The sequence below is a fragment of the Alosa sapidissima genome, chromosome 12, assembly GCF_018492685.1.
Source record: "Alosa sapidissima isolate fAloSap1 chromosome 12, fAloSap1.pri, whole genome shotgun sequence".
Taxonomy (NCBI): Eukaryota; Metazoa; Chordata; class Actinopteri; order Clupeiformes; family Clupeidae; genus Alosa; species Alosa sapidissima.
The window spans coordinates 3319256-3346001 of record NC_055968.1 but is presented as its reverse complement, the minus strand read 5'-3'; the positions used below and the strand labels follow the sequence as shown (position 1 = coordinate 3346001).

Here is a 26746-nt window from a genome sequence, read left to right as displayed (position 1 = left end):
GGGAGTTATGGAACACATTGGAATTTCACATTTCATATTTTGCCATTTTTGGAAGCCCATAACGTCTGTTCTAATAGTGGTAGAAGGCTGGAAACTGGTGTGGTAGTTCTTTGTAGCCTGTACTACACAATTCTGGAGGCAGAATCAACATTCCTTACTGTTTGGGTGAGAGGTGGGTCACCAAAGTCCTAAAAAATGTTGATGGCATGTGTGATTTTTCACTTTTTGGGTGGCCTTAGCACCACAAGGAATGATCATATTTATTCTAAACAGGATTATTTGTTATATGTGGGAACCTTGCTCTTGCCAAAATGAATTTGAAGGGTATGGTACCACTGGCGGGGGTTTTATGGGGGTCCAAAAACCCTCTCCGGCAGAGGTGACTCTTTTGGAACCCCATATTTGGACCCCCAAATGACCATGTGGGCACTTGATGATCCTAATGGGATTTATACCAGATAAAGATACATATTTGTTCTTTCTTTTAACGAAATGACATTTTTGACTTTGAAGCTCCATAATATGAATTTTATTCTTCATAATGCACCATTTTGGACATTGTTTCCAGAAGTCTGGAATGTAGATCAGGGAGAATTTAGTGTTTAGAATTCAGTGGATGGCAAACAATTAAATACTGAGACTGTCACGGATCAACCCCTTATCCCCCATGAAAGAGACCCGCCATCAAACTTTTAAAGAACTAAATAACAAGAATGTTACATAGTGTAAGAGTTTTTCCTTGCCGCTGTCACTCTCCAAATAAAATGTAATTGAAAATTGAATTGAATAGTGTCTTTAACCATTATCCAACAAATGTGGAAGCAGTGGCATAATTTTGTCATGGACCTTTTGGTCAAGTTTGAATTGGCGAGCACTGCATCCATAGATGTCTGGCACACTGACACAACAAATTATATGTTGGAATGGCACCCAACAGGGGATCTGTCTTTGGTCCGATGGCCATGTAAGGATGTTGTTGACACACTTCATGAATTTCACAAAAATGTCACCATGTTCATTTGGATGTTCAACAATGTTTGCAATGAACCAGTCATCATCATAGATACAGGCAATGTACAGTATTTTCCTGGCTGGAAAATTGAGTTTTGTAGCCGATCTGACTGCGAGTGTTCTGCCTCCGGGTGTTCTGTATCCAAGTGTTCTGAATCCGATCGTTGTCCGGCACCGACATCTGTGAATATTGTATCCTGTGATATTATTTTCATCCGTATCTTATTTTTGAAAATTGTTATAAAGCAATGATGCGATCGTGTTCCACTGATTGTTTTGTCCGGGGCGTAACTCTCCAATTCGTATGTTTCCTCGTGTTTTTTAATATCTTCTGCACTAACAAAGAAGAATGAAATGTTCTTAGCCACAAAACTAAATTTTCCAGCCAGGAAGATACAATTTGTGAAATTCATGAAGTGTGTCAACAACATCCTCACATGGCCATCGGACCAAAGACAGATCCCCTGTTGGGTGCCATTCCAACATATCATTTGTTGTGTCAGTGTGCCAGACATCTATGGACGCAGTGCTCGCCAATTCAAACTTGACCAAAAGGACCATGACAAAATTATGCCACTGCTTCCACAATTTCTTGGATAATAGTTAAAGACACTATTCAATTCAATTTTCAATTAAATTATAATACTAATTATAAAGTTATTTCCACTATTTTCATGCTTTATCATCACTAAATTCTCCCTGATCTACATTCCAGACTTCTGGAAACAATGTCCAAAATGGTGCATTATGAAGAATAAAATTCATATTATGGAGCTTCATAGTCAAAAATGTTATTTAATTAAAAAAAAGAACAAATATGTATCTTTATCTGGTATAAATCCCATTAGGATCATCAAGTGCCCACATGGTCATTTGGGGGTCCAAATATGGGGTTCCAAGAGTCACCTCTGCCGGAGAGGGTTTTTGGACCCCCATAAACCCCCCGCCAGTGGTACCATACCCTTCAAATTCATTTTGGCAAGAGCAAGGTTCCCACATATAACAAATAATCCTGTTTAGAATAAATATGATCATTAATTGTGGTGCTAAGGCCACCCAAAAAGTGAAAAATCACACATGCCGTCAACATTTTTTAGGACTTTGGTGACCCACCTCTCACCCAAACAGTAAGTAATGTTGATTCTGCCTCCAGAATTGTGTAGTACAGGCTACAATGAACTACCACACCAGTTTCCAGCCTTCTACTACCATTAAGTGTCAATTACGGCCGTGGCACCCGAAATTCAAATGGACGCCACGGGCAAACCGTTTGAGATATTGACCTGAAACTTCAGATTCCCTTGTTTGGTAACATAAGGCATATTTTCACTGCTTTTCAGCAAAATCTGAGGTGTCATGTACATGGGTGGCTGAGTTGGCGTGGAATGACCCAGAGTATTAGAATATTTATTAGGGGTCCGAGCAGCGTAGCTGCAGGACCGCTATTGTTTCTGTACCGTTCATTTTTTGCCAAAATTCTGTAAAAGTCATACTGCAGCCTAAACCGTAACTCCAAAACTCTTGACATTTTCAGGTATGGTTACCAGTACCCCCCTCTACCCATAACCCAAAATTTGGGGTACTGCACCCAAAGGTGGCGCTATTGGAAAAAAAAAAGTTAATTATGCTCATTTCTCCTTACCAGATTGACCTAGACTCAAAATTCTTTCATAATATTAATCTCTAAACTCAGATGCATCTTTTTGGCCCTGGTCTTATGGTCTACAAATGTTTACTTTTGCCACAATTTCATGGAAAAGCCAAACATTATAAAAAGTTTCAGACTCTTCAAAAATAATCAAATCTTCACCAACATTCTCACAGACAATGTTTAGACCAAGCCTCACAAAAGTTATCGCTCAGAATTTTGATATTTTGTTCCATTTCAGAGATATAGGCCAATAAAGTTAGACCACTTAGGCCTTTTTTCCTAGATCACCTATATTCCTATAAACCGTAAGTCCTAGAAACTTGACATTTTCAAGTATGGTTACCAGTACCCCCCACTACCCAAAATTTGGGGTACTGCACCCAAAGGTGGTGCTCTTGTCAAAAACGCTTATTTCTTCTTACCAGATTGACCTAGACTCAAAATTATTTCATTATATTAATCTCTACATTCAGATGCATCTTTTTCACCCTGGTCTTATGCTCTAAAAATGTTTACTTTTGCCAGAATTTCAGAGAAAAGCCAAACATCATAAAAAGTTTCACAGGCTTCAAAAATTATCAAATCTTCACCAAAATTCTCACAGACAATGTTTAGACAAAGCCTCACAAAATTTATCAAAATAATTTGGATATGTTGTTCCATTTCAGAGATATAGGCCAATAAAGTTCGGCCACTCAGCCCATTTATCCTATATCACCTATATACCTATATGAGTAATTTTTTTTCTTGGATAACAACCATACAACCACTATTAGGTGGATACCATTAACAGTGCACATTTTCAGATCTGTACTCTTTTTTATAAAGCCCTTAATTCTATTGCCAAATGTATGCTAGGAATTTTCTTGATGTTGTGTGTTTGCCAACACACATTTTCACCATGTGAATGTGACTACCCAATATGCAGGATTGTCAGTGGCTCAGTGGGATAATGCCTAGTGCTGGTGTTTGTTAGGTTGAGAGTTCGAATCCTGGTAGAGCTTTAGGCTCAACCTGCATATGCTATTGGTTATTGAAGATTCACACCATTGAACAGAACCTGAATGACATCAGGCAATCAACATACACAGTCATTAGTTGCCAAGAATCAGAATGCCGAGACACTCTGACATTTAGGGGAACTTCTTTGTTTACTATTTTTCCTTCATCATTAAGTCTATCATATTTATATTTCATCCATTAGTGTTCTTCTCTACAAATGTCTAATTGCCCCAGAATTTCAAAACATTTTCAGGTGTACTCTTTCAGGAAAACCCTTCATTTTATTGTCAAATGTATGCTTGGAGTTTTTCTTGTGTGTTTATCAACACATATTTTCACCATGTGAAAGTGACTGCCAAATGTGTATCACTGTCAGTGGCTCAGTGGGATAATGCCTTGTACTGGTGATCCTTAGGTTGAGAGTTCAAATCCCACTTGAAGCATTAGTGTTCGAATGCTGTTGGGTTGTGGAGGTTAGCATACTAGAATAGAATGCAGTTGGCTTGTGGAGGTTAGCACACAATAACATCACAGCTACTTGTCAATATGTACTTGTAGTGCAAGGCAAGTATAACTGTATAATTATAGGCTGTTTATCTTATTGACTCCGACACAGCTGTAGCCTATAATTATTTGTTATTCTTATAATATTTGTCATTTCTTATACATATTTAGTCGGCTCTTCCACTTGACAGAACAACTCTATATCGGTTTAGGATGTCACGCATGAAACAATGCTGCAGAAACACGAAAATACGACTTTGAGTTTAGTAGGCTATAATTTTCAGTTCCTGTTTATCTATTGCACATTGGGTAATAATTTAAGGAATCGTGTTGCAGTCTTGTAAATAGTGACCCTGCAAGATCCCTAGGCATTGCAAAATCATAGTCTGTGACTTAAACCTCTACTACTTGTCTTTAGATGTGAGAGGGTCTGAGACTGTAGTCTTTCAAAAAACTTTTCCAAATCTTTGCAAATCTTTCCAAAGTCTGTCAGTGTAAGGAGGGCTTGAGGTGAAAGTGCTGTGGAGAAATTGCAGTATTGTTTGGCTCTGCCACCTAACCACACCCAGTTTACCTGCTGGGAAACCCTGTAGCTCCGGAGCAGGGGCTCAGACCAGGATAAATTGTTTGCTCGCCCTCAGTTGACTCTTTTGTTCATCTCAACCCAGCCCTCCAGTGTGTCCTGCTCTGTGTAAATCTTTGAGTTAACGTAAGTCATCACTTTAATGACCCTCACTATTACTTTTGTGATGTTTATCAGTTTGCAGAGTAGCTCTGCAATCATGTGTAAAGTTAAGTTCTTTGTTTGTTGGTTTGGTGTGTTGGAGTCCCATGTGAGAGATGATTAGGTGATGTTGGTTGACTTGGGATGTCAAGTATTGTTTAGTTGTACCTTATATAGCCATATGATTTCAGTTTATTGTTCAAATGTCAATTGGTTTGTTTGTGCGTTGGGATCTGTATTGATTTACCCCATTTCACTGATTACTCCATTTTCTGTTTGTTTCCTCTTTGATGCAGCACACATACAAGTAAAGAACAAAAGAACAGATTAATTGAAACTCAAATAAAGTTCACTTGTGTTGCACCGAAATCTGCCATACCATTGAGCCTTCTGACCGAGGCTCTGCCTGCTCGCCACACACTCACTCTACCTCGACCCACATCGCCCCCTACAGTTCCTTCAGTTGGGTTGTGGAGGTTAGCATACTATAACGTTACAGCTACTTGTCAGGACTTGTCGTGCAAGGAAAGTATAACTGCATAATTATAGGCTGTTCATCTTACTGACTCCAACACAGAACCCACCCCCACCCCCCTTCACCTACTACCACAAATACAATTCCATTCTGTGGGAAACACTGCCTTCCATTATCAGACCCTTCATCTTATCCATGACAAATGCATAGTCCTGTAGAATAGAGTATTGTTAGAATACTATTGAGTTGTGGAGATTAGCGCACTAGAATACTACTGTTAGAATACTGTTGGGTTGTGGAGGTTAGCACACTAGAATAGGGTATTGTTAGAATACTATTGGGTTGTGGAGGTTGGCACACTTTAACGTTACAGCACAGGATAATCCTAATTTTATGCATCAAATTTATTCCAATCCAACTCAAAAGTTTTGAACAACACAAAGTGAAGGTTTTATCCAGATCAAAACCAAGAATAGATTATGTGATCTAATCCAATTTCAGGATCCTTGTTTCCCTTTGAACAACCCATTTTCAAGATTTGATCCAATCCGATAGCCGAAATCTGGTAACTGAAATCCGATAACCGAAATCCGATCACGTTTCTTTTGAACAATTGGGCCCAAACAATCAAAGCATATGTAAAACTAAAAAGCTATGCTACCTCATGTTCGTTTTGCTCGGACCCCGTAAATCACCGCTTGCGGTTATATTTGACATTGTTAATATTGACTCAACTTCAATGAAGCACCCCACATCATCACATACCCTTTACCATATCTCACAATTCGCATGGGGTACTTTCCATAAAATTATCTCTCAATGCAATTGAGCTAATAGCTCAGCTATTAGGCTAACTGAAATAAAACCATCCCAATCTCTAGGTATGTTGAAGGGTATGTGATAGAGCCCGACCGATTTATCGGCGGGCCGATATTAGGCATTTTCAAAACTATCGGTATCGGCATTTATAATGGCCGATAAATGAATATTTTAAAAATAAAATAAAAACGGACGAAACACCCTTCAACCATGTCATGAGTGTTGGCGTTGTATAGTTTGTCCACCAGAGGGCACTCTACACCGTCCCTGCTGGCAACACCCGTGTATAACGCGCCACACATCCTGCAACCTGCTGATCCAGCCAGAGTCGGGCACATAGACAGTAAAATAGATCGGGCAGAGAGAACCAGTCGGGCAGAGAGAACCAGTTATCCGCGAGTGAGATCATCAGTGAAGTGTGTTCATGGTGATTTGGTCACGAGACATACATTGCTTGAATAACAATTAAAAGAACATCCCCATCAGTTCTCTTAACTCAAATAAGCATGACAAAATTCGTGAAATTTTGCTGGTAAATAAGCCGAGAGTGAAGCGGAATTAGCTAGTAATTATGTTACGTTGTTACAGTGTAGTTGACTGTCTGTCCTTTTAACTTTTGACAATGTTCACTCCTCGCACGTCTAACTTACATTTTACAATGCAGGGACTGTAACCACAGATATGCTAGTTATAAATACAGTAATCATTACTTTATTTAGGCAGAATAAGTTTGTTGTGGTTTCCAAGCTCATTAATGTTAACGTTAGCGGTCTTCCACTGATATTCATGGCATTAGCTAGCTTTGTGGTTAGCTAGTCTATGATGAGCTATAATTTAGCAATGGATAACGTCATACTGCAAATTGTAAAACATACGCTTTCAAAATAACAGGCCGGGGAGAGATGATACGTCTCACTGCTATAACTGTCACACTATTAAAGAAATACATCTTCAGTCACATTGTAGACATAGAGAAAAAGTATCAAACGTAGCCTAGCTTGTGCAAAACCTAGCTTGTGCATAAAAGTTAGCTTTTCTTTTAAACGTGTGTGAAATCCAATGACGCGAAGTGTGCGTTTCAGACTGTCGTTCAGCCGCAGCATTAACGAGTTAGGCCTACATAATGGATTTAGATCACTAAATAGTAGGTTTTAGAAGGCAGGCAGCATCTGATGATTGAAAATGGTTTGATGTAGCTTGATGGAAATAATTTTAAAAGTGCAGGTAAAGGGATAAGCAAGCTGACATTGTAATTATAAGGTCGCTTATAAGGCAATAAGGACTAATTATTACACAAGCACACTCAAACATTTAGGAGTGACCTTTATCTTGTTTAATGATAATAGAAATGATGATGATAGTAATAATGTCATCATTATTTTTTGTAATTATTCAGTCTTAGTTCAAAGTTATATTTATGAAGCTTACCAAGTCTTTTAATACTGGTAATTTGATTTGGTTGTTGTTTTTGTGTTTTTGTTCAAAAGACTAAAGTTTCATATCTTTAAGTTTCTATTTTTATACATTTTATTTATCAGAACTTTAATATATATCGATGTTCCTCTGTGACAATATTATTATGCATTATCATATTATTTTAGTCAATACTCTACAAATAACTACAAATAACTAATGTTAGGGAAATCTGTTTTGTTGCGCGTTTCTGAAAAAAAAAAAAAAAAAAAAAAAAATGGGACCAAGACTGGAATCCCAACAGAAACAGCAGTGCAGAGAAGCATATCCCAGCCTTGGCGGGGGAGATTTTATTTATATATATATATATATATATATATATAGGCCGATATATCGGAATATCGGATTTTTAAATCAACAAATATTTGTATCGGCCTTCAAAATCCTTTATCGGTCGGGCTCTAGTATGTGATGATGTGGGGTTATTTTAATTCCAAAGGCCAAGGGAACTTTATCAGGATGTATAGTACCATGGATCCATGAAATAACTGGCCTTTAAAGGAACCGTATGCAAGAAATGTATTTCAATTAATCATAAAAGGGCCTTGATATGTCACTAGACATTAAGAAATCATGTTCATTTCAAATACTTATATCACTGACAACAGTAGTCCGGCCAGGATATTGTCATTTAAAAAGTGAAGTTGCAGCCCTCAACTGATGTTGATGTTGTGTTTTGGCCTGATGCGCCACCCTCCACCTATCTACTAATCACAAAGTCAGTAGTGTTTCGGCATCCGGGTTGCCAACCTCAGGGGGGAGGGGATACAACGCTCTAGAGTAATTTCAAATTGATTGCAGTACCAGTTTTGGCCACAATCTTACATATGGTTCCTTTAAAAATAAAAATCTGCCTGCTTCTATGGGAATTTAACATAGGGGTATGAATACTTATGCACCCTGTATTTTAATGAAAAACATTTATTTATTTACGATACATTATTCATTCACAAAGAAAATTGGTGTCCTTAAAGGTTGGACACATATGAATGGTACCCTTAGTAATACAGATGTAACTATTTAAGGGAATTCATAATTTATAACAAAGGAAAACACACTGATAACACCTAAGAATGGCCTGCTATTTGGGAAGTGTCTGGCTCACTGTCCCTAGCTAATCCACTGTTTGCGATTTAGGGCTATAGCATATGCCGGGTCTAGCTCTGTAGTAGTTGATCAGCGAAAAATACCGTCTCCATGGCTCATTTTCTGTGTTTTAATGCAAAAAAACACCCTGGGGTCAATTTTCACCGGAATTATACTTTAAGACTCCACATCAAAGTGATCAGAGACATTGTTGAAAAGCACTTTTATCTGCTGAATCAAACTCTTTACCTTGGGGATGCTGTCATGATTAGCAATTTCTGGCACATGCTTCTCTGCACTGCTGTTTCTGTTGGGATTCCAGCCTTGGTCCCAATCACTGGAGATCAGAATGTCTTTTGACAGCAGAGCCTCAAAAGGGTTGACTTTGGGTTGGGCCGTTTCATCCTGAAACAACAAAAATGTACAAACATCTAAATGCCCACATTCAGAGACACACAACACTGAAATATGACCAACAGCTATTTTTCCTAAATACAACAGACAAAAGCAAAGCTTGCAGCACAACAGGGCAGAAAATCATTACAAAGTTCTGACCCTAGTTTTTCCCTGTTTACAATCCCTTGTAAAATCAATGACTGTTGCCTGTGAAGGACAGCATGACAAATGTGAAAAGGAATCTTGACCAACAGCATGACCTCAGTGATGTTAGACGAATCAGTGAGGGCAGCAGTCTCCACTGTCAAAGCAGTGGCCACGGTTGTAACTATTACCAAAGGAACATTAGGCAGGGATGTAGATTCCAGGTTGAGAACATCAGAACAGGGTACAGATTCCAGGACGGGAATATCAGGCATGGGCGCAGATTCCAGGGCAGGAATAACAGGCGGGGGTGCAGACTCCAGGACGGGAATATCAGGCGGGGGTGCAGATTCCAGGACGGGAATATCAGGCGGGGGTGCAGATTCCAGGGCGGGAATATTAGGTAGGGATGTGGATTCCTCCATAGAGACCTTTGCCTCAGCGACAGGATGAATGGACTAAAAGAAATCAGGGAAAGAACAACAGATAACTACAAATCTCAAATCTCAGTTGACCACTGCATTAATTACATTTATATGAGATTTGAGACTGAAGCCATAGAAAAACTTACTCATTCACAAATTCATGGAAACGGAAAAACATTATGACAAAAGCATTATGGGCCCCGAGTTTGACAGTGAAGCTATGGGGAAGCTATGTTAAGGCCAGGACTCTCTGGTGAAGTAAATTTGAATAAACCACATGTACATGTAACCAGAATTTAATTCCGATCTATCTATTGGCAAATAAATGTCAACATCCCTTTATCGTAAGAACGGGACATTCTGCCATCCTTTGTGAAAAACTAAGCAGGACAATATATTGGCTGCAAATAGCCCATCATTCACACGTCCCAGCAGGGTGTCCAAAACGGTACAAACATGTAGCTGTATCATTAAAGTAACTTGTTGAATTGATAGGAGTTCAGAGAGGTTTCACTTCATTATTCAACCTAATCTGTAATCTCAACTTCATGTGTGATGATCGTTAATTAAATAGGCCTACCTACCAGGGGTGTGTTTCCCAAAAGCATAGATGCTAACTACGATGCATCTTTCGTGGTAGTGTCACTGATATATCGGAGTTGACAGTATTTGAATCAAACGTCACAGATACGTAGACATACATACATAGAGACATACATTGTTGATATTTGGTTGTATTTTGCATTTTAGTAAGAGCTAAGAAATATGCTCTTAATTTTTCATTATTAAAAACGTCATATCATAGTTAGCAACTATGCATTTGAGAAACGGACCCCAGACTGACAACAGTTCATGAGAACTCATCAGGTCTTATTATTGTAGGCTACTGCTGGTGCTCCTGCTTTTCCATATAAGATACACCAGTTTGCTGGTATGTAGTATGTAGTAATGTGCAAACGATTGCCTTTTTGCAAGTTCCATATGGATGGATTATCACTAGATGAAAAACAGAATGACCTTGAAGTGTATGGCACAGCACTCAAACTTAAATCAGGTATAGGCCTAGTTGTGTAATTCCTCTTCAAACTATTTGATCTTAGTCCACTCTCTTCCGTTTGTACAGTAAGTGCTTAAAGGAGAATTACGGCAATTCTTCACATAGTTCTTTGTTTCTCGATGTCATTGAGTATGGTCGGTACAAAACAACAAAAAAACATTGGTTCTACCTAGCTCGAGCCCCCGTGTTCATGCCTCCAAAGTGTTACACTGTACTGTAGCTGCCTGGTAGATCTAGCTGTTGGCTGCAGCAACTCAAGCTAGGTAGTACCGATTGTGGGAAACAGTATGAGAAAAATCGACAGAATTCTCCTTTAGTTTGGAAAATATTACATGCAAGCGGACAGGAGTGCGCTCCAAAGAATCGCCCCTTATTCTAAAACATATAGGCTACAAAACACATACTGTAAATAAACGTTAACAAGGGTACATTATTTCCAACAATGACCTATCCACAGACAGTACGCTAATATTGTATTTCAATGCATGACCAACATATATATGAAACAAGGTAGACAAACCAATCTTCCTGTTTATCAAAACTTGTGGTATTGTCAGTTAATTCATCCAGTTTGTTAATCTTTGTGCTTCTTTCCAATTAATACTAACACCATACAAAGGTAGAATATTAGTAGGCCTGTCATAGTTATCAGATATCAACTCCTAGGCCTAAGACTAAGGTCATTTTTTGGCATCACTACTGAGTATCCTATCGGGCTTCCATTGGAAATAAAACATGCTTCAACATGACATATATATAAATATAACTAAATATTATTACATTACATTTAGCAGACACTTCTTGACCAAAGTGACTTACATATGTCAGCTATATTACAAGGGATCACATTGTCCCCGGAGCAACTTGGGGTTAAGTGCCTTGCTCAAGGGCACAACAGTGGAAGCTTGGAATTGAACCGACAACTGCATCTGCTACTATACCGCTGCGTCAACGTTTCTTCCGTGATTTGGGAAAAGCCCGTAAAAGTCCTGGCAGGAAGAATGCATAAGGATGTAGATCCAGGAATGCACTAATATTTTGTTCGTAGTCCATTTTGCAACAATTATTAGTTAACACTAAGTTGTAAACACTTCGAAAAAAAAAATATTAAAAACTGGATATACCAAAAAACGTTGATGTAATCGCTTCCTGCCAGGACTTTTACGGGCTTTTCCCAAATCACGGAAGAAACGTCGACGCAGCGGTATAGTAGCAGATGCAGAGGCAAGTGTTATTTAAATAAACTCCTTAAAACTCCTGGTGCACTTACAAACTTTCTAATGCCTCGTTATTGGACTAAAGGTCATAGTTGTACTACTGTAGAAGTTTCGTACCATTCAGGGCATTATTAGTGGGGTAATTTACGAGATAAAAGTTGGTTCCATTACGACTGCAGTACGTCATTAGTTTCTGACAGCGCTACTCGACCAGGGTTCGACCAAGGGAAAAAAGGTTCTGGGAGGGTGTTTGGCTCGGGGTCATGGTGCAAAGGACCCTAGGGTGAAATTACTCAGAACCATCGCTTTAACCACTACACTACCACCGCCCTATCATATCACATATGTTTTGCTCATAATCTTATTGCTACATAGATTAACAAAATAACAGCCTGATTGGATGTGACACGGCATTTTAAAACTTCAGTTCAGATGTGCAACAATATTGAGATTGTAAATGCTACTGTAATATCGTCTGACGCATTCCATTAAAAGGAGAACTCCAGCCAAATTTTAACACAGAACTCAGTTGATCAAGTTCACGGAATACTGTTGGTCGGAAAAAAGTGAAAAAAAAAAAAAAAAAAAAAAAAAAAAAAAAAATCGGTGCTGTCTGAAAGCGAGTTAGCCGGCTGCCGACTCAACCCAACAAAACAATTTCAAGATGACTTTGGGTGTTGTGCCTTAAGTGAAAGCTATTACAGTACTTCGCCCATGATATCAGGCTACTGATCAACTGAAAATTTTGCGGCGGCGCTCACAATCTAGGAACAGCGATTGGGATATTAATTGTTTAAATAGTTACGAACAGGCTTGGAATTTCGCCATTTTAGGGGAAAGGCTACTTGGCCTTCAGTTGGGCATATTTGGTGGGGGGCACAAAGACCACATGTCAGGGCACCAAGGCCAAAGTTAACTATACAGTAGTAGGCTATAAAAATTATCTAAGTTGTATTTAGCCTATTCACAGCAGTAGATCTGCATCACTGTATGAAACATGAAAAAACATTTAACATGACATATTACATACCACTGTAAATCATCTGATCATCTAATATTTACAGATATCTAGGCTATATTTAACATTTATTTTATATTTGGCCTGTTATGAAATCATGTTTTGAACAATTTAAGCACAGCTCAGCTTTAAGAAACTCAAATAGCCTAGATGCATGCTTAGCACTTTGTGATCATTAAGGCTACTTTCACAAACTCTTAGTCAGCTGTATATCCTCTGATTTTAATATTTACCAATATCTAGGCAATATTTGTAACATTTATTTTGTATTTGGCCTGTTATGAAAACATGTAGAATGATTTAAACACATTGTGAAACTTAAAGCCCAAATTTGGAGACATGCATGAGGAACACTCTTTAATAATCAAAAAAATAAACCGCTAATGAAGTAAACTTGTGACCATCAAAAATCCTTTATCGCCTGTAACTCTGTGATAACAGGACGTAACAGGAAGGCATTTGGCTGAGCAACGGAGGTTAATATGCTCTATATTTTGTCCAAATAATGTCTGTCTATCATCGTTGCACTCGGAGAAAACCAGAATGTTTAATTTGTCCTGCGTTTCTTCTACGGCTGCAAACGGGATTCACTCGCAGTTAACCAAATATTTCTTTATTAGGGCAAGGCATATTTCTGGCTATTAAATTATTTCTAAACCAGGCAGGCTTCGGCAGTAGGTCAACTGAGAAGAATGGGTGAATTTGGATGCACTTTCTTTTTTTGCCGTCTGCGGTCACTTTCTCCACTGCGTAAAAGACTAAATTAATTTGCGCTGTGAATGCTAAGATTATTTGACAAGCCATAGGCTAAATAAAAATTGCTATTAGTCGGACACAAAGCAGAATATTGAAAGAAGTGGCCTGTTCACAGTGGCCTGTAAACCTCTGATTTTCAAAGGGGCATCACGGCCAACGCAAGGGGCAACGACGGCCATAGCCGTCGTGGCCGTCATGCAATTCCTACCCTGATTACGAAATAGTAATTTAATACCTTGTAAAATCACAATTACTACATTTTAATACCTTTTGGGCTTACTTCCGCAGACACCCTGTCTATGCAGGAAAAACCCTAGTAAGGTAATGCACTGAATCCACCATTAAGTTATTTTTAGCTCATATATTTGGCCGAAGAGTAATTCCCTGTGTATTAGCTGCATTGTGTATAAACCGCAGGACAGTGTTTTATACAAATAAAAAAAAAAAAAAACATACTAACCGCAGCCGTGCAGGGCCCCAAAAAGGCCAATCAGAATCAGATCAAGCTTTAATCATAAAGAATGAAGAAAAGAAATGCATTCCCATGTATGGCCCTTCCCATGCTTTAACATCATAGCTAAAGAAATTGTGCAAAATCAATGTATAAATCTTGGTTAATAGTCTGGAAATTATAGTAATTAGAATCAGCTGGTTTAAAGAATGGTTGGAACTATGTGGTAGGACAGTTGAGAGGGGCAGCACTTTTGTCCTGACTGGTCATGGCACAGACCGGCCCACAGTGGATAATTTTCCTGTAGTGTTACAAACTCAGAACACGAATCACTTTAGGTTTACAGGGTCTTTAATCTATTTATATAACTGCTTACATACCAAGAGCGACTGGAGTGGCAAAATTCGCTCTGGCAGCCCTGCTTTTGATGCTTGAAGAGATATTTCAGACGCCTGCTTGAATGTTCAGTCATACCGTAATTTCCCAACTATTAGCCGAGGCTTATACAATGATTTTTGCAAAAAATTTCTTCAGCTATGACGTTAATACACGGGGGCAGCTAATATGGTATTTGGTTTTATGTAGTAGTTTTTAATATGGTATAATATGGTTTTGTTTCTTTTATCTTGCATAAAACACTGTCCTGCGGCTAATACACAGGAAATTACTGTATGTTACATTTTTAAGAGAACCATTGGGATAACGTATCCCTACACAAATTAACTTAATTTGATATTAAGAAATACTTTATCAAGAAGCGTTTAAAATATTAAATTAGGCTTTGCCTTAATTTTGAATGATGGTCTTTGACAGCATCTGGCAATGATGGTCTTTGACAGCATCTGGTTACTTTATCATGTAACGTTGTTCAGCTTATAAAAAAAGATATTTCATTGATCCATTGATCATTTATTTCATTGATTCTCTATATCACTCATACAGTGATATGGAGAATCCCCTTGTTATTGCAAACACTAAACAGAACAAATGTTTCATAGGAACTGAAGTTCACATAGGTTTTGTGTACACCTAATTTTGAATTGGTTGCCGGTCGTTGCCGCTGAGCCGTGTCATAACTCATTACCATCAAGTTAACCAAGCTTCAACTTCCTGTTTGACGCTCTTGGTGCTCAAAATGCCCAAAACCCGACGATGACGGCTTTGCAGCTTCTCGCTGCCGAGAGACGCCGGCTCTCATAGAAAATAAATGACGTCCATTCGTCAGGGCAATTTTTGCAGCTCTAGTCACTCTTGGTGCGTACACAGGTATAATGATTAATTTCCTGTCTCAGCAAAATGACCTGGTGGATTGAGTTCCAGATCAGCATCACACCCTCTTACACCCAAATCAGTGGGGCACATCATATGCCTCAATTCTGATCAGTACAACATGTTTTGAGTCTGTACAGAAAGGTGAGTTTACAGTATGCATTTGAGCCAATCATATGTCAACTCACATTTCTCAAATCATACATCAACTCACATTTCTGCTTAAAGCAGCAACAGTTTTTTTGTTTTTTTTTTGTGACATCACTCGCTAGTTATTCGGATCACCATGGGATGGCCATCCAGGCAAGCATATGACACAAACCTACACAGTGCTGTGGGTCACCAGAGAAAGGCCTGAGAGTGTTGTTAAGGATTGCTCCAAGTACCTCTGGGTCACTTGTGACTGGTGTGGCACTTGTGACGTGCGTCTCCTCCACTGCCGACTCGGGCGTCTTCACTGGCTTGAGTTCACCATCCCCCAGGTACATGGACACTGGGTTGGACTTGCAAGATGTCTGAGAAACACAACAGGTTACACATGACCGCGTGTAACTGATGCGTTCCATATGCAGAGCATAAAAATAGTTTTAGTTAGATTGGTCTAATTTTTTCGAATGTGCACACTGCCATCACATCTGGTTTATACCAACAATGGTATCATGTAGCTGCCCAGGTCATAGCTGTAATGGTCATGGTAATAAAAAAAATGTGCATTTGAGATTTTTAATACAGCAGTACACGCCTGTAGCAATCTGTTCGTAGGTTTCCAAAATGGCATTAAAATGTAAGCATCACAAACATATTTCACAAATTCTTGTTCCACTGAGACTTTTCTGGCACTAACCTCTAAGTAGTCAGCTTTAGAACATGATACTGCATGTCCCTCGGTCTGGAGGATGCTGTGGACGTATAGGTCCTCATGGGTATGCGTGTCACACAGGTAGACTTGCATAAAACCACCACGGTAACGGTCTATGGCTGCAACCAGAAGACGATCACAGCACAGTTTCTGGAAACATCCAATGGCATTTGCTGTCCAGCAGACCTGAGTTGAGATGAGATGTAGTGTTAATTTCGTCAGACGAGACGAGAGGAAATATGTTCGTCAACGACCTTTTTTTTCATGACTAAGACGAGACGATGACGAGACGGCAGTAATGTCCTGAAACACTGACTAAGACTATCTTAAGATGCATTGTTGTTGACGAAAAAAGACGAGACTAAAATGTTTTGCATGAAATAAAAACTAAGATAAAATCTCCCTTCATGTTCGTCTACAAAATGAGAAGACAGAATATCTAGCTGTTACGTTTTCAAAATATTCCGAATGAGTTCATACGCAAAAGCTTTCCTGTAGGCTAGTCTACGTGCTGCTGCTACAACCCTGTGGCTGCAACACGAAACTACATGGAACAAGAACCTGGAGATTTCTGCCAGAGTTAGCAAGCTAACTACCTAAGCTTTATGCCACAATGCTACATACCCAGAAGTTGAAGCTTCTCTCATACAAATTAACATCCCCCAGAATGTCCATACGAAAATGTTCAGCATGTAATGTCAACTATTCATCTACAGTGGGCATCGCTTTCAAATGGCCACTTCAGTCGCGCATTACGAAGCGTGAAGCTGCGTGAAGCTTTAGTACCACTTTCATGCTTTATATAAAATTCTTCAACAGAAGGCATCGAATGTTGTCTTGTTTGTGGAGCGCTTTGCTTGCTTCTGTAATCTCGGCTTCATTGAAAATGAGGGCTTCCCTCAATGACCCTCCAAGAATAAATAAAGGCTGAATGAATGAATGAATGAATGAATGAATGCCCAAAATAAAGGCCTGTGGTTTGCGCAGCCTACAGTAAATAACAGACCCGCCAGAATGTGCGTTATGATGCTTTTTTACGAGCAAGATGTGGACATACAGCTCTTCAGCAAACGGCAAGGCAAGGTATGCCCAATGAAAATAAATTAACGCAACGCAACACAACACAGACCCTGCTTCTCTCGCGTCAATCACTGACAGTAACCTAGAATAAATGCATGGGGAAAAACACTTCCCCATGACAAAGACATCGTAAAACACTGAAAGTTAATATTTTGTCACTAGCAACATACATCTGTCCTATGTTAAATGTATTATGTTCCAAGTAGCCTATGCGTAATTCTGCTTCATAAAGTTGAACAAATACATTTGCTTATTTCACAGAAAAATATAAATAGCCAGTTAGGGTCTACAGTGCAGAGTTGGTAAGTTATGGTAGGCCAACTTGCAGTGAACATACAAACAGGGGAAATTCTTTCTCTTGTAGCTGAGCAGCCTCAGGTGCGCACGTAGACATAAGGCCAAACATGCAAGCGCCAATGAATCGTGCTCTCACGACAATCACGCCGATAAACTTAAATAGGTTAACATCACTCTAAGTTCGCCTTCAAGCAAGGAAAACGATGATTTGAAGACATCTGTTTCGTTGGAAGGGCAATGGGTAGCAACAGGGCAACACAGACAGGCCTGATGGCAGAGCTGTTATGAGAGTATTAAAAATATGGGATATTCTACGGGAAAACATTAAAACGGCAAGACAGCGGGGGAAAGTTAAAATACATAAACACGGAAAAAGTTGGCATGCATTGTTTCGGTCCCCGTGCACAGGGATTATTTGTCATATTATTAATGACCTATGATTATTTGTGAAATTGTGCAAACAGGCGCAACACATTGGAAAAGGAAGGACTGGTAGCATGCAAGCTCACGGGAAAGATTGATTTAAGAACGTTATCACAGTGTGTGGCTGTGGCGCGGGTGGAAGACAGCGACAATTGGCAGGGGAGGGTCATGTTTTTTTTAACAATTCTGTCGGAGGGTCATTGAACAATTTCTAGCAGGCAAGAGAGGGTCATGCAACTTGCAACTGAAGCACTCAAAATTCCTCCGGTGGCCCCTTCAATAAATAACGAACAGTCCCTAGATTGCTGCTGGGCTATATGTCTTGGTTCATGTCTGTTAACAACTCATTGCCGTCAAACACATAGCCTATCTCGCGGTTGCATCCATTACAAACAAACAGGCAATGTGAACGTCTGGGATTGGGGAGAGCACTAAATGCTCTACTGAATAAGCACGAAGTCAAACCTTTAAATGAAAAACACTATTTAATAATAAAAAAAATAAATAAAATAAACCGCTAATGAAGTAACCTTGTGACCGTTTATCGCTTGTAACTCCATGATAACAGGACGCAACAGGAAGGCATTTGGCTGAGCAACGGAGGTTAATATGCTCTATATTTTGTCCAAATAATGTCTGTCTATCATCGTTGCACTCGGAGAAAACCAGAATGTTTAATTTGTCCTGCGTTTTTTCTACGGCTGCAAACGGGATTCACTCGCAGTTAACCAAATATTTCTTTATTAGGGCAGGCATATTTCTGGCTATTAAATTATTTCTAAACCAGTCTGCTAAAGTCTGTAGTGAAGTCTGTGTAGGGTTTTCCAGGCTCCATTTCTTTTTACGAGACACCCTGCTCACTTGAGCCATCTACCGGTTGTTTGGGTTGTTGCAGCGTCTCACTGGAAAAATGCAAATTAAAGTCGCGTGATACCGCGTGATCCCACGCGCGGACCGAGAGTGAAGCTGGCCAAGTCGAAGCACTGCCCACTGTAGTTAGACTGATGATGCAAAGTTTGCTAGCAAGTAAGCTAATATGGAAAGTTCGCTAGCAAGTTAGCTATGGCTAAGATGGAGAGTCTGTTTGGGGAATGTGTTGCAAGAGCTTGTAGACAGAAAACACCTAAAACTGTCATCTTTGCTCACAAGCCAAGCATCCAAACGTCTGGCCATTTTCAACAGAAGGGCCAGATGAAAAATGTCATTTCACATTACCCCAACTGGCTTGATCCCAGACAGAGATGAAGGAACGGCCTGAGCAGGGAGCGTTGCATAGCATGCCCTGAAATTTGAAATATCAATTATTTATAATTTACTGTAATTTCCAATGTCTTTTAGTTAAAACAAATCACTTAAATGTTCACTTTATTTTAAAGCTTTGTGCTGCCTTTATGCATGTAACAAATATTACATTACATAGCCATTTGGTATATCCTCAAACATAGGAGTATCATTTCAATCAATACAGACTTATTAGAACACAGTACCGAATATGAAAGCTTATATCAAACCATGTAAATTACTTTTAATCTCACCTACACAGATTAAGAGCCATCCAACAATAAGGCAACAGAAACATACGTAAATGACTAGATCAAGTCAGAAGCACTCACTTGAGAAAGCAGAGGCGGTCCCTGTCCACCGTGTTAACATCACCAAAGTCTGTGTAGTACACCTCCACCTGCTGGCTGTCCAGTACCTGAAGGATGACCACCCGATAGAACCAAATATCCCTGGGGGCCACGCAGCACACCTGCCCAGGTCGCACATAGCCATCCAACAGTCTGTAGCGCTGGCTCATCTCTGGGCATGCATAGAAGGTCCTGTAGACAGAAAAAGAGGTTTACTCAAACCAGGTCTGCTCCTTTTGCACTGAGCAGTCATTATTTTAAAAACCACAACCAAACTGCACTGAATGGAACCTCATTTGCAACATCATGTCTTCCAGCATTCGAGATTCCTGGCCCTCAAAGCGCACATAGAAGTGCCCAGGTGACTCCACATGCTCAACCAGCACAGACAACAGCTCTCTCTCCTTGCGCAGGGTTGGAGCCTTCAGCCTTTGATTCTTCACAGCATCAAGAGGCACCACAGAGTCCACAGGCACCTGCTCCAAAACCTGGGTACAGGCATATATTCAAACATAGGCATGTACCAACAGACATACTCAAGAGAAGGCATGTTTACTTCAGCACACATGTGAGGGCCTACAAACCACAATTATGACCCCCGCCACACACATTTTACATTTACAGGTACACAAAACCCATACACCCATATCAAACAGGACTGTTTGGGTTGCCAGACCTGTTGGATGGTTTTGTCGACCTTCTGCTCTGCATTTATCGGTAGGTCATCTGCAGTGTCCTCCTCTGCAGTTCCATCCCAGTGGGAGTCCTCACTGTTCAAGTAGTGGCCCTGCTCTGCGGTGTCTGATGCCTGCGTCACCACCAGGTGGCTCTTGTCCTCCTTTGAGTCGGGTTGGACGCAGAGTACATCGCTCAGGGCCCCCACTAGCTCGGACACGTTCACAAAGCCGCTCTCAGCCAGAGGCAGGTCCTCACCAAACATTTTCTGAGAAGAGATCGCTGAACTGAATGACAAACTCACTTTACAGCAAATAAAACCTGATGGCACGCACACCACACCCACAGTAGCTGGGCTTCCATTCAGCTAATTTGCATTTGTTTTCACATTTGTATTTGCAGGAACATTTAGGTAAAGAAAATGTGCAATCTATGTGCCTTTCCATCCACTGTGTTCTAATAGTTCTAAATAGTTCTAAATAGTTCTTGAATTTCCCCTGGGGATCAATAAAGTATCTATCTATCTATCTATCTATCTATATGGACATTCTCCAAGGGAAGTTATGTACGAATAAATGGTTTCCATCAACTTCAATCAAATGGTCCTTATGCAAATAGTGAATAATGTATTTTTATATGCATGAGAAGATTTAACGCAAATCTTTAAGTGTTTAAGTGCCTTGTTGATCTGTTCATCTAAATGTGATCAACTTACTCTTCTGATACTTGCTTCAGTCCGATAATACTTTGAACAAATGATGGAAGTTGCATAATTGCTGTTGAAGTCAAAATACTGACAGCATGAACATAGCTTTAGGCACATGTGTGGTATTTGCCTATGTAGTTGTTCTCTGCATCACTTCAACTTTTTTTTGGAAACTGTCGCCCTAACAAACTGAAGTATCTGCTCAGTCACAACCCAGGTTAAGCTTTTCTTTCCTACCTTGTACACTAGTGGGAGCTGATGGAGGGCAATGCCATTGATGTTTTCAGTTACTATCTGGGGAAACATATGAGAAACAGTGAGGCATGATGAATTAAAGCTGTATCAGTTATCAGACACATATGGAGATATATATAATTACAACCTATTGGCTGAATCCTTGGAGTGGAATCCTTGAGTGAAAGGGGGGAAAAACTAAAGCAGTTCTTCATACTAATATTTGGATGAAAATGGCAGTCAACTGATTGATTATTATAATAAATTAAGTAATCTTTCTCAACAAACTGGCAAGAGAGCCCATGGAAATAGTGGACTTGCTACTCCAAAGTTTGATGTACCATCCGTAACTGCAGTTGAACAGGTTGGTTTTCTTCAATGCCTAACTGACCTGATGGAGTTTGGCCTTCAATTCCGGGCTGACTGTGCCTGCATCCCCAAACTCAAGGATCTGCTGCCGGAGCTGCTCCTCGAGCTGCACTCACACAGAAACATGGTGATACACAGCTGGTGATGGTCACAAAAGAATAGTTTGGCATTTATATGTTCAATCCATTTTTGTTCCTGTTTCTTTTCTAAACTGTACAATGAAATAACGCAAACAGTCCATCCAATTCCATGAACAGTTATCACAACACCACGAATACTTTAAATTAGCATGATTTGAGCCATGAATTGACATGAAACTGGGGACAAACAAACCTTTAAGATTGACTTCTCAAAGGACTGACGATCCACCTTAGACTCTGCATCCTGCTTGTCAGAGTTGGTGCCAGCCGGCACTTCTGACACTGGTGGCTTGATGATATGGTCCTTATTTTCAGTCTGCGGCTGACTCTCCTTCAAGACTGAGTTGGATAGGTGGGATCACAGCAGAACTGACATTAACACATTTTCCTTAACAGTTTTACATACAGTTTTATTGTTAGAATCAAGGCTCTGAACCGGTTCATCGAGCGAAAACAAAACCAGAAACAATTGATAGATTGCTAGGAACAACAACGAAACCAATATATTTTTTTTATTTTAATGTTCTGGAACAGAAACGTGTATTTGAAATAATGGTTACGTTATAATAATGTTATTTCTTTTGTTCTACAATTATAATAAAAAATTAAATATTTTCTGTTTGAAAACAATGCATTCGTGGCTGCTTTATTTATGGACCCAAGGTACAGATTATTTCTGACAGAACATCAAGTTAAAATGGCTAAAATACACCGTAAATGCTCTCGTAAATGGGATGCCATTCAAATCTTGCCCATCAGTCCAGATAACGCAGCAGAGTGCACGCCTTCCTAAAGGTGTACCTTTAATAGCTAAAGAAATAGACCTCCGTTGAACCAAAAGGTACTGTAGGGTGCCTGTTGAGTCTCTCTTAGATGCTTATTCGAGAGAAGTGCGTTTAAAACTCAGTGAAAACGTCCTCAGTTATTGGGCCGCTGTGACTGTAACCAATCCTGATTTGCACAAATTTGTTAGACTTTGCCTAACCAGCTGGCTAGAAATGATTAAAGTGCTCACATAGGCACTGATAGGTTGAAGCTGGTGTAGAAAACTCATTACAAAGATGGTAATTATGCTAAATCCTCTTGCTGCATGCATGATGACCAGTCAGTCTTCTGTGTGTATAATTTACTTGATCAGTTTATTTTCTCTAAATAAGATTTATGTATGAGTAGTATGTTGTTCATGTTGCAATAATTATTTGGACCAATTCAACTATGAACCATAAACTGTGTGTTTAGATTGGATATGTGCAGCAAACAAGTGACTCTCTTACTCTTCCATTGACTTCCATTGTATTAAAAGAGCACCACATGTGGTGAAAAGTGGTACTGCAGATCCAATACAAATTCAGTGGATTTATAGACAATATTTAAATAAAATCTTATCTCAATGAAGAAACTCAGCAACAAGGGCAGATGATCCTCACATACAGAATGATATATGGTAAAATTTTAAAAAATCCTGTTAACTGTCCACGTGGTGAAATGAGAAGATGAAAACAGGCTTTTTGAAAATCAAGCCCAATTTTAAAAAAATGCTCTGAAAATATTAAAATTATAACAACCAAAGTTAATGCATGGACAGGACCTTATAATACATACATGAGTAGGAAAAAAATCTGATGAATGTGTGTCACATACTTTTTGAATGAGAAGCCCTCAAAGGTGATGATGTCTTTTCACATTATGAATTTATAGCCATTTTCAGAGCTTTCCAGAGGGGAAAGTACACAAGATACGTCTGATCCGATTGGATTTTTTAATTCAACAGGAAAATGTACTTCTATTCACATAGTTTCACTAATGTGTGTGAAATACCAAAAGAGCCAATAATGCTGGAAGTTGAACAAAAAGGATTGTTCACCACAATGCTTAAAATGACTTGAAGTTTCAAAGGGCTTTAGTTTTGCAACGATTAGTTATACAGATATACTATTTAATATCTATGCATGGATTTGGTCTACAAACACCTGTGATTTTTTTTTGATTTTTTTCAGAGAGGGTCACCTGCCAAATTCAGCTGAAATTGGGTGATTTCACACGGAATGACCCTTGTGCATGAAGAAAAAGCCTAAATGTATAAACATGTTGGAGTTTAAACAAGGACATTAGCAAAGAATAAAGAGTAAAATATTTAGGCCTATCAATAGGCTAGACATTTTTATGCCATCAGAATATTGTCATATCACATAGCACTACATGGTACATTATTAACCATTTTTTATTTGGTTCTAACCGGTTCGAGAACAGTCATTTTAAGGTGGAACGCAAAAGAGAGTTTCAGTTTAGAACTGAAAACAAACAAGGGTAGCGACATGCTTGAGAGAACGGTGAACAGACTTCACCATGTCAAACGCTGTCAAACTATGGTCAAACCAAACCAAGCTCTATATAATCCATAATGATTGTGTTTACATGCACTTCAGTATCCCGGTTATGATCACGATTTTGAAGCATCCGAATAAGTCCGTATCCCGGTTTTGAGTAACCCGGTTATGCTAGGTGGACTAGGCCTACTCTGAAAGAAACTGGGATGCTGTTCCATACACCTTATACCGGTTGCTCATGCAAACACGAGACTGCATTGGAAACCGGAATAAGGTGTGCTTAAAGTACTTTATTGTTGGTCATGTATGCAGGAATATTAATAACCGTTTTTTTTTCTGTGTTCATGTAAACACCAATCCTGAATATGACCAAAATCAGGATAAGCCTCATAACCGGGATACTGAAGTGTATGTAAACGCAGTCAATGATATTTCATCCCACTCCACATACACACCTGAATGTGGAGACAGCCTATTGGTTGTACTGGATGCATGCTGCTTGGGAGCTTCTGTGTTTTGATGGGGTGTCAATGGCCTCAGTGGTGTAATACAGGTCTTCAGCTTGAGTAGGGACCCACTCCGGCTCTGTACAATAGCGATCAGATCAGCAGAGGCAGCGAGCAGCTCAGCGAGCGAGTAATAGCCAAAGCATTCCGGCTGCAGCCGTCGTCCAAAGCGGAGGGCATAGCGTTGCTCTAACTCGGACAACCTCAGTGGGCCCTGAGACAGAAGCTGGCGGAGCTGGCTTCGCAGGTGTGCAGGGAGTGGTGGAGGGCCAGTGACCCGCCGGGGCATGATGATCGAATTGCCTTGGGGATAGTGCTGTCTGCCGAAGCCAAAGGACCCAAAAGTCCGCCCTGAAGCAGGCTTTCCCTTAGGGGTCCTCTGTTTGGCCACTAGCTGCTGGATACCTCTTGTGGTTTCATCTACAACAGCTGAAAAATAAAAGCACTTAATTATCACAGGTGTACATGATAATATAAGGCAGGCTCAGTATTATACCAAATAAGACTAATCTTGTTAAGAACCTGAAACAAAAATATTTAGGGAATAAATTAATGTTACAATTAAAATAACAACGTTTGTTTGAAATGTAGTTTAAGCTATTACCTTTCAACCTCATACTGCCATCTTGTTCATAGTCCACATAGACCACGTCAGGCATCTCTTTAACCATGTCCAGTACATGTCGAAATCCAAGTGTCCTTAGCGGTAGGGGGTAACCGAGTAAAGCCTGGTAGTCCCGCTTGAGCTGTTCTGGTGCAACGCCAAATTTGGCTGAGACCAACAAGGATCGTACATCCTTCTTCAGGGCCGAGAACAACTGATCCTGATTCACATTCATGGCTGGTGACAGAAGCAATTAGGCTATGGCATTGTGAATTGAGAGGGTAGAAAGAAAGAAGTAACCTTAAAATCATGTTAACGTAGATGTGGATGCACCTATGCGAAGAGAGGTAACCATCACATCGTGATTTACATGATGTACAGCCTTTTGATAGGCCTACATTAGACACTTACCTTTCTTTCCCAGTAGCTTGCATTAGGGATCGGTGCCAACTCGTCTGCAATTAGAAAAAAAACGTCAATGTTTTGCAACACAGCAACACCAACGGTGTAGCATACATGCACAAAATGCGAAATGTCAATAATCTAACGTTAACTATACCCATTCTAGTTTTCTGGGGAGGGGGGGCTTTGTGAAGCAAAGTTAACTTCACCTTAGCAACTCCAAACAATTTGCTAACTGACCTTAAACTTAACGTGACCTAGCTTAATAGGCTAACGTTACCATGGGGGTTCCACCAGATACTCTCAATTTGCTTGATCTAAACTCTTAATCGGATTTATATACTTTCTGATTAAAATTACAGACTGTCAGATGATGTCAGCTATGATATCTACCACAGCCAGCTAGCTTAACAACTTGTAGCCTACACACATATTACTCTATTAAGAAACACGCCGTAACGTTGACGTTAGCGAGCTATTTTGCTAATGTCATCTTCTACTTGCGTCTTAGTTTTACTGTATTAAACTTACTTGCCTTTTCGATACAAAACACTCTTCACTCGAGTCTTCTTCTATAATACTAGGCGCTGTTGTTTCATGCAATGGAAAGTACAGGTGAAGTCAAATTTGGCTGCAATAGACAGAACTGTAGTTGCCACGTGCCCAGTTGAAAATCATGACTGGTCGGCAGCAGTGGGTCTGTCGGTCTGTGTGGTATTCCGTAATCAAAAGCTGCGTTTGGGACGCACATAAACTTGGCCTACAGGCTATACGCATGAAAAAAGTACACTCCTCCCCGTCACACAGGAATCTTCTGTTTACAACAATACTTAAACGATTCATCATGGTTGATTTGCTTTTATGCATATTTTATGGCTGCAAGTAGGTTTGCACATTTATTTAATTATCTTGTGCAGCCTCTTCCCTCTGTAAGAAAGAAAGCCACGAGTCTGCACATTCCAAGAAGATGGATGACTCCTCTTGAGCAAAAATAACAAAAACACTGCAGTGTCAT

The 26746-nt window shown here is 39.7% G+C and overlaps 1 protein-coding gene and 1 long non-coding RNA gene across 5 annotated transcripts in view; one reads left to right on the top strand and one right to left on the bottom strand.

The window, feature by feature from the left end:
- Nucleotides 1-26450, bottom strand: part of tdrd5 (tudor domain containing 5) — a 32249-nt gene extending 5799 nt beyond the window's left edge. Inside the window, exons 1-15 of one of the 4 annotated variants that reach the window (XM_042056156.1) lie at nucleotides 26263-26450; nucleotides 25741-25784; nucleotides 25330-25587; nucleotides 24675-25154; nucleotides 22086-22231; nucleotides 21775-21858; nucleotides 21387-21443; nucleotides 20445-20711; nucleotides 20060-20256; nucleotides 19751-19960; nucleotides 19353-19419; nucleotides 16323-16523; nucleotides 15865-15993; nucleotides 9477-9743; nucleotides 8995-9150 (exon numbers count right to left, since the gene is read on the bottom strand). In XM_042056156.1, coding sequence (XP_041912090.1) covers nucleotides 8995-9150; nucleotides 9477-9743; nucleotides 15865-15993; nucleotides 16323-16523; nucleotides 19353-19419; nucleotides 19751-19960; nucleotides 20060-20256; nucleotides 20445-20711; nucleotides 21387-21443; nucleotides 21775-21858; nucleotides 22086-22231; nucleotides 24675-25154; nucleotides 25330-25564 — 2496 coding nt within the window. In that variant the 5' untranslated portion in view covers nucleotides 25565-25587; nucleotides 25741-25784; nucleotides 26263-26450. The remainder of the gene's footprint in view (nucleotides 1-8994; nucleotides 9151-9476; nucleotides 9744-15864; nucleotides 15994-16322; nucleotides 16524-19352; nucleotides 19420-19750; nucleotides 19961-20059; nucleotides 20257-20444; nucleotides 20712-21386; nucleotides 21444-21774; nucleotides 21859-22085; nucleotides 22232-24674; nucleotides 25155-25329; nucleotides 25588-25740; nucleotides 25785-26262) is intronic. The other 3 variants (XM_042056155.1, XM_042056154.1, XM_042056153.1) reach the window with 3 other exon arrangements.
- LOC121677501 overlaps nucleotides 1-26746 on the top strand; it is a 76159-nt gene that overhangs the window by 22249 nt on the left and 27164 nt on the right. The gene's annotated exons all lie outside the window — the stretch shown is intronic.